Source organism: Daucus carota, chromosome 6, assembly GCF_001625215.2.
Source record: "Daucus carota subsp. sativus chromosome 6, DH1 v3.0, whole genome shotgun sequence".
Classification (NCBI taxonomy): domain Eukaryota; kingdom Viridiplantae; phylum Streptophyta; class Magnoliopsida; order Apiales; family Apiaceae; genus Daucus; species Daucus carota.
The window spans coordinates 39,767,362-39,776,024 of record NC_030386.2 but is presented as its reverse complement, the minus strand read 5'-3'; the positions used below and the strand labels follow the sequence as shown (position 1 = coordinate 39,776,024).

General features: G+C 33.2%; 1 protein-coding gene across 1 annotated transcript in view; it reads left to right on the top strand.

The window, feature by feature from the left end:
* The first annotated feature begins 2,226 nt into the window (after positions 1–2,226).
* Positions 2,227–8,663, top strand: part of LOC108227392 (uncharacterized) — a 33,902-nt gene continuing 27,465 nt past the window's right edge. The window contains exons 1-10 of the mRNA XM_017402511.2: positions 2,227–2,491; positions 5,800–5,977; positions 6,620–6,691; positions 6,822–6,893; positions 6,978–7,049; positions 7,161–7,232; positions 7,862–7,933; positions 8,042–8,113; positions 8,259–8,330; positions 8,494–8,565. Coding sequence (XP_017258000.2) covers positions 2,362–2,491; positions 5,800–5,977; positions 6,620–6,691; positions 6,822–6,893; positions 6,978–7,049; positions 7,161–7,232; positions 7,862–7,933; positions 8,042–8,113; positions 8,259–8,330; positions 8,494–8,565 — 884 coding nt within the window. The 5' untranslated portion in view covers positions 2,227–2,361. The remainder of the gene's footprint in view (positions 2,492–5,799; positions 5,978–6,619; positions 6,692–6,821; positions 6,894–6,977; positions 7,050–7,160; positions 7,233–7,861; positions 7,934–8,041; positions 8,114–8,258; positions 8,331–8,493; positions 8,566–8,663) is intronic.

Sequence of the window (8,663 nt, the reverse complement as noted above, 5' to 3'; positions counted from 1 at the left end):
GTCGGGACCAATAAATGGACCGTTCAGGATAGGGGTGTAAAGTGTAAAGGAGCCGAGCCGAGTCGAACACTGCCAGGCTCGGCTCGAGCTCGACTGAAAAGTTCGGGGCTCGAGTTCGAGCTCGAGTTCGAGTTCGACCGAGTCTTTAATTTCAAGTTCGAAACTCGTCTCGTAAATAGTTCGATAAGCTCGAGTTCGACTCGAAAACTCGAATCAAGTTACCAAATATTGACAAAAACTCGAAATATAAATTATAAATATAAATTATAAATAAAATATTGAATATATTTGTAAAAATATATTTATAATTAAAAAATTAAAAAATAATAGAGGCTCGATAAGGCTCGCGAACCTTACGAGCCGAGTAATTTGAAACTCGAGCTCGGCTCGGTAAAACATTTGAATAGCTCGAGCTCGAGCTCGGCTCGATTATTACCGAATCAAATTCGAATATTTTCCGAGCCGAACTCGAGTAGCTCACGAATAGTTTGGTTTGTTTACCCCCTAGTTCAGGACAACTGACTTTCTCGGCGTGCAGAGTTGAAGATTTTGAGTCTGCTTGGGCCAACTTACAGCCTGGTTGGCTGGTTCACTGAAAAATATATTTTTGTGTAAAAAATTAGAAACTAATTTAAAATCAAAAATAAATTAGAAATTGACTTAAAATCAAAAATTAGTTTGAGATATTTTTTAAGGTGAATTAATTTATTTTTTCAATAAAAATTGCTCATAATACATATATTACATATAAATCACTTTCATTTTTATATTTTAATAGTTTATGAGTTATTAATAAATTAAAATTATCCAAACAAATATTTTAAATTCTCAACTTATCAAATAAGTCACGTTAAATTATGAGTTATAAGTTCAGCCAAGTAAGCTCTTTGTCGACTCTAGTTATTTAACGAGACTGTTATTATATTCACTATTCTGTATTTACACATTTTGTAATGTGAAAATCCGTATTAAATTTATATATAAAAAATTAGACGCGGCGGATGACTTTTCGCACTAATAAAGAGATCCTTAATAATACTAATACAAGTCAATCTGTTTGTATCTTTTGACAATATCCAATGTGGCGACTGGAAATCAAGCGTGGGAACACTTTAAACTTTTATATCCCGACGACATGTGTTATTATAACGAAACTAGATTGGTTTAATGAATATCACGTATATTATATGCATGTTAATATTGTGTTTTTCTTTTGCTTTTTTTTAAGAGCATCTCGTAGAAAATAATAATCTCTTATATTATTAATTATTTAACAAAAAAAAAAAGAAAGAAATATACATGATCTAGTGGAACTCGGTCCTGCAAGTATGCGGCATATAAATATAGCATAGTGCAATAATACAATTTATATATTGATTGCGGTAGTGGTGCAGTACAATAAAGGGTGACAAATGAGAGGAGAGTGTTGTGGCCGACATTTCTCCGGTGGAGCCTTCCTTGATGGATTATGATATGCAGTTGCAAGCAGGAACAAGGAATTGCGAAAATGGTAAATATTCCTGAACATTTCCGTCAATAATTTTGAGTTAGGCTAGGAATTCAAATTGTTTTGAAAATTACAAGATATAAGAACAAAGAAACTTAAATTATAAACTGCGACACATATAGATATTCACGTGTGTTTGGGTGTACAGACTTTAATATTATATATGATGAGAAAATGAAATGAAATGAGTGAAATTATTTAAAATTAATTGAGACACGCGAAAGAGAAATTTTGAAATAAAAATTAAATGAGTGCACAATTATTATGATGAAATACAAATAACGGAAGGTTTCGCGACAAAGATGAGTCTCGTGTTTGAAAATAACGGACCAATATACTATTTACATATATATCACACACTACTTGGTTTTAGAGTAAATTGGAAGTTTTCACGGAAATAGTTTACCTACTTTTTTAAAACATGAGAAAAATATGCGTATATTTTAGGTTTTTTAGATCTTTCTATAGGCGAGATATACTGGATATGTTTGTTTTTAGAAGAAACCGGGGGAGGAGAAAAGAAATCATGAGATCTCTAGCATATGATGTAAATATTAGAATGGAAAAAAAGAAGAAATTCCTTAACAATTATATGTAAAATAATTTATATTTCATTTTATTTTTTCCAAAATCATTATACCATGAAAAATGTAGTTTTGTGAACTCATGTATAGATCGGTTTGACAACTTGTACATAATTCAATCACAAACCCTTACTTTCAAACACAGACTTATAAAATTCAATATACACAACACAACATAGCCAATTTACAGCCGCCTACTTTATCTTCACAATTCAAATAAGACATGTATGTAGCAGTCTCTCTCCGTGTTTTTAACTAAAAACCAAGGCGATGCGAGCAGTGATGACAACAGGAGTAACAGATATGCACAAGCTTCTCATCTTCATCTTCATCTTCTTCCCTTGGAGTTATGGCGTGGTAGCTCAATCACAAACAAATCTCACCGTCGATCCCGACGAAGGTACGACACTCTCGTTATTTTTAAAATTATTTATAATTCTCGTAAACCTTCCTCCTAGCAATTTGAGATTTTTGGAACACACTTAACACCATGTTAAAGAGTCACCTCTCTTCTTACGTAGTCCGAGAGTTATATCCATAATCCGTAATCAGGCAGTTGCCGAGATTTTCTGCAAATAAGTACTTAATTTTTCGAGATATTAAGGGGACGTTTGGCTTAACTTAAAAAGTGTGACTTATTGTTTAAAATAAAGAAGTTTAAAATAAAGAAGTGAGTTATAATTGATAAGTGAACTTGACTTATAAGTTATTAAAAGTGTTTGGATAACTTTTTCTTATAAGTCAATTGAGTGTTTGGTAATTTAAATGTATAAATTTTAAAAAAAATAAAATTATTAAAATATTAAAAACTTTATTAATAAATAAAGTTTATTATATATTAAAATTTTTAAAACTTCATAATAAATGCAAATCACGGGAAAAGCTCAAAAAAAGCTAGCATGTCTAGCTTCCAGCTTCTGGCTTAAAAACCCAAAATAAGCACTTCTGCTTATTTTTGCCAAACACCACGTAAAAAGTAGAAGCTGCTTAAAGTGCTAAAAGAAATCCGGAAGCACTTATAAGAAGATTAGCCAAACACCCACTAAATTCCGAAAAAATACCGGACAGCATCCCATTCTTAAAATGAATATACGCAGTGTTAAACTGTGGAGATCGAGTTCAATTATAAATTAGTCCATGGATAACATAACTGTATCTGGTTCATGCGGATGATTTTAACTTCTTCGAGCCTAGAAAGGAAAGCCGAGATTCCGAGTACGATAAGTGTCAGATTCGAGTTATTTTATCTGTTGATTTTTCTACATAGTTTCCATGATAATATTGTTGCCGCTAACCCGTTTTTTCTTGGAGTATATTTTATTGGAGAATGAGTAATAAATTTTGTGCAAGTCGAAAAATCCTGCACGAATTGGCCCATGCTGTGTGAAAGTGAAACTCTCTACTCTACCGTCGTAGGTTGAGGTCTGACTTTATCAGAGTGCTCCGTACTTGATTATTTTATTACAAGTCGTCGTGTAGTACTTTATTTATTGTATCCATGTATCCGAATAGTTATAAAATAAATAATTACAGTTCTTTTATAATATAATACAATAATTTTAGTACAAATTTCAGATCTCAATACATCCACTGCACATAATATTATAAAATTAAAAGTGTATAAGATTTGAATTTATAAATTACGTCAAGTATGACATATTTTGGTAGTTATTATAGTAGTTTAATTTTTAGACTTTTAATCTAGAACAACTTTTACGTAATGATAAGTACGAATTGGTATTCTCCAGTACAGCGAGAGATGTGTACAAAGTTTTAAATAATGTGAGATCCTGGAGTAAAATATACCGACACTAGTGTTAGGTGAAATAATATTTCATTTATTTAATTAAGATAAAGTCAAGCCAGTTAATCTACTTGTTTAAAGCCTGTGATATTTAGTTAGCAAGTTGAGATTTGGGTTATCAACTAACCTGTTTGTTTAGAATTGTGTTTAGATAGATTAGTGGTTAAGTTTTGTCCACTTGTGTAAATTGGCAGTGTGTTATGTTATGAATAATCTAAGATGGTCAAAAATAATTTAATTACTCGTAACTCGCAGTCAACTTAAAATAAAAGCACTCATCTAATTTATATTTCTTTTACTTATCTTGACTCTGTAATTTTTTTATTTTTAAATAAAAATAAAATAAATTGAATTTGAGTTACGATTTTAAAATTATTATTTTTATTAAATCCAAGACTCTTGAAATTCGCGCAAAAGAACCGCGTGGATTGAATATTAATTTAGAATGATAATTCATTGCCGAACATAAACAGTAGCCACTAAATCATAAATAGAATATAGAATTTAAGTGATCCACAAAAATACTTAAACTTTTCTTATTCAATAACTCTTCAAGTGGTTTATTTAAATTATAATCAACTACATGGTTACCGAATATTGTTAGCTGGTGTTTTATAAAAATGAGCCAGATCATTTTATTCTTTTATTACTGGAATTTGTGTCTTTATAGTATAAATCAATCAAACATCGTTCAAACCTAATTAAAATAACAGAATTATTTATATTAAAATTAAAATATTTATAATTAGTTTATCCTTAATGTGCTGTAGTGGGCCGTAAAGTGGGTTCATTATGGACTTGAGTTCCAATTAAAATTAAGAGTAAATTACAGATTGGGTACACGAATTATCCGAATTACGCGTTTTGTGCACCTCCATTTTCATATATTGCAAAACGCGTATACAAACTTTTAAGAACTTTACATTATGTGTAGAAGCGTTAAATTAACGCCGTTAGCTAGTTTTCAAGAAAGGGGCGGACTAAACTGCTCTTTTACCACATAACGGCTATATAACCTGGGTGACATGATCTTCCCCAAATTCAAAAACCCTAAATCTTGAAAATAAAATCAGCTTAGAATCAGAGGATACTCATGGATGAATACTGTCATCGCGGTCGAATTGTTTTGCGAAGAACAGCCTTAACAGAGATTAATACGGGACGGAGATTTGTGGGGTGTGTTTGAAGAAGGTTAGGCTGCCGCAATTTCCGTTGGATCCAGTTGTTATTTATGGTGTTAATTGAGGAAAGGTTGTAAGGCATGTATATGTTGTGTATGTGCGTGTTTGTCTGGTTGTCGAAGGAGGGTTAGTAATGGATGAATGGTGGATTTTACAGTGAGGGCTTGTCGGGATTGAAGGGAAGAAGCAGAGGGTTGGTGCGGTGTGGTGGCTGCCATAGATGCCTCTTGTGCAGAGAGGAGGGAAATTTGGGTGTGCAGTAGCAGAGGTGAAACATGGATGGACGAGGAGAAAGTTGCAGAGACGGTGGCGATAGCCGTCGAGAGGGGAACTGATTAGAAAGTAAGGATGGTGGCGATTGTTGTTGAGGGGGGTGACGGAAGGTTTGAAAGACACCATGGTGAGATTGAGGGAGGTGGCCGGAAACTGGCCATGGGTGACAAAAGGGGTGTGGTTCAGGTGGACATAGATAGATATGGATGAAGAGAGGCAACATTGTTTGCCTCTACTAATAAACGGAGTGAAGATGCAGTGGACGGTTGCACACGTAGCGTACAATCACTTAATTTTTGTATACACGCTTTGCAATGTATGAAAAATGAGGTACACAAGCGGAAACTACGTATACACAATATGTAATTTACTCTCAAATTAATTAAGTTATGATCATGAATAACATTTTGTTAAATAATAAAAAATAAAATTTGAGGGGATTTTTGACAGGGAGACTATTGAATTCAATATTTGGGAAATGGAGGATATCAGCATCGAGTAACTGGAATATTAGTGGAGAATTATGTAGCGGAGCTGCTGTAGATTCAACAAATATGGATAATAACGGAGCTTTTAACCCAGGCATTAAATGTGACTGCAGCTCTAATACCTGCCACATCACACAGCTGTAAGTCTGCCTCCTCAGCAACCTTATTATTCTCAAGATGACTATCCTCTCGTGTGTATAGAGAAAAGGAGAATCAGTAACAAAAATTGTTACTTATTCCGTCTCACTCATTTTTATACAATTTTTTTCGAAACATGTATCTTTTTAAATAAAATATACTTCTACTCCCTCTGTACGACTGTACCACCCCTTATATAAGGACGGGATATGTTTTTTGAAATTTGTATTCAGAAAAAAAAAATTTTGAACAATGAATTATGCAATTGTACTTTACAGTAGCATTAGAGTATGTGCCGCACAATAAAACATATACAAATGAATGGGATGGAGGGAGCATAACTTATTTTAATATTTTTTATATTTATAAATAAAAATTTATATACTAAAATTTTATTTTGAAAGAAAAATAAATTTTAAAATACGTGACGAGCGCTTGGACTTGTTGACGGTACAGAGAAAGTGGCAAGTGTAGTTAAGCAGTGGAGGAACCTCCGGTCGCTCAATTGCATATTAATTGCTTAATTATTTGAAAATTTAGAAAGAAAGTATCCGTATTGTATTGAACACAGATTTTCTGCAAGTTGCTTATGTAATATTCTGTAAAATGAAGCATGATATTGTGTTATATATACTTTTTGGCAGGAAGGTTTATGCATTGGATGTTGTAGGTGCCATCCCTGACGAGCTATGGAATTTGACTTACCTCATTAATTTGTATGTTTTCTACCTAAACACTGATAATTCTCGACACTTTTTTAGTTTATTACACAGCTATTAAGCTATAGTGTGACTGTGACATCTTCCGCTGTGAATGAATTTAAAGTTTATCCTGTGTATATTGTAGGAATTTGGCCCAAAATTACTTGACGGGTCCTTTATCCGCATCCATTGGGAACTTGGTTAGCATGCAGTACTTGTAAGTGAAGTCCTCACTGATTTGTACTTATGGGTTTTCGATAGTCTTATAGCACTCTGATATCTTCTTATATGATATCTTTAGGAGTTTGGGCATTAATTCACTATCAGGGGAGCTTCCGAAGGAACTTGGAAAACTTACTGATTTGAGATCATTGTATGTTATCGTTCACTTTGACAGCTTCAAATATGAGATATTGATGATCTTTGAACCTTGAAGTTAATTACCTTTGCTGGTTTGTAAAATTTTTGCCTCGTGATATTGCAGATCTTTTAGCTCAAACAATTTCAGTGGCCCATTGCCGTCGGAGCTTGGGAGTTTGACAAAGTTGACCCAAATGTAAGTTTTTTGTTTTGACCTCAATGGAAATTCATGTTCCAATACAAGTCTACGTCTTCAAATTAAGGTTGAGTCCTGTTCTCTAAATGTCGGAAGTTTCACTTTTGGAAGATCTACATTGTTTGCAAGAAATGCATGACATTTGGAATTATTTTGAACAATTTAAATATATTTATTAGTCAGAAATGTTATTTTAGTTACCTACACAATGAAGAGATATCATTTTCATATATGCTATAAATGGTTGAACTATTTGACATGCACCGAAGAGGGTTAAATTCTATTATAACAAACAGAATCACTGCAAATCCATCCAGATACTTAGATAAGTGTACTTGGATATATGTGAAACACTTATCTAAGTATCTGCTAGAAACTGAAACAATCTGATTGTAACAGCAGTCACAATTTTGATCTCTGGAAAGTAATCCATGTGAAATTATAATCTTCTCCCTTTTTTTTTTTGCTTATTCACTGATCGAGTTGTCTGCTTTTGTCAAGTTCACAACCACTTTCTGTTTGATGTGGCCATGTTAACTCTTAGGGTTAAACATATTATGTGTTATATCCAGAATTACATCGAAAATGAGATGCAACATTTCTCACATTGGACTTGTTCTTTTTGTCAGTTACTTTGATAGTTCTGGATTAAGCGGTCCAATACCTTCAACCTATGCTAGTCTACAAGAGCTGACCACTGTGTAAGAACTTCCAGTCATTTTTAGATGTAAATTACCGAAACTTAAGATGACTATCATGTCAAATGATTATTTGTTCTAGTTCACAAGAGGGGATCATTGCGATTGCAGGTGGGCTTCAGATAACGCTCTCACAGGCAGAATACCCGGCTTCATTGGAAACTGGTCAAAGCTTAATGTCCTGTAAGACTTATTTCTTGTCTTTTCATTTACACCATGCTGGAGACTAACAAACTATCTCGACACAAAGTATATGAAGACATGATACTTGTTTCTTAGATATCTTACGTCAATCTCGGTGTTTAGACATATTCTGGTGTTTGTTTAGGAGGTTACAAGGGAACTCATTTGAAGGTCCTATCCCGACTACGCTTTCCAATTTGACATCACTGACAGAGTTGTGAGTACTACTTCAGTATATTTGTGTTTACGTATGCACACAGTTATACACACCGAGACATATATTGTGTTAATATTTTCATTAGGTCCATTGTTGTTCATATTGTTTGGGTCTGCTTCCCATATACTTTATATAATGACCTCCGGAACTTGTATTTTCTCAGGAGAATAAGTGATTTGTCTAATGGGAGTTCTACGCTGGATTTTATCAAAGAAATGAAGTCTCTGACTGTCTTGTAAGGAAATTGGTTTTAGTTCCTGATATGTGTGTCTTGTATGCTTTTACTTATTTGCAAATATTAAGTCAAATATCCTAATCGCTTCTCTGAAATAT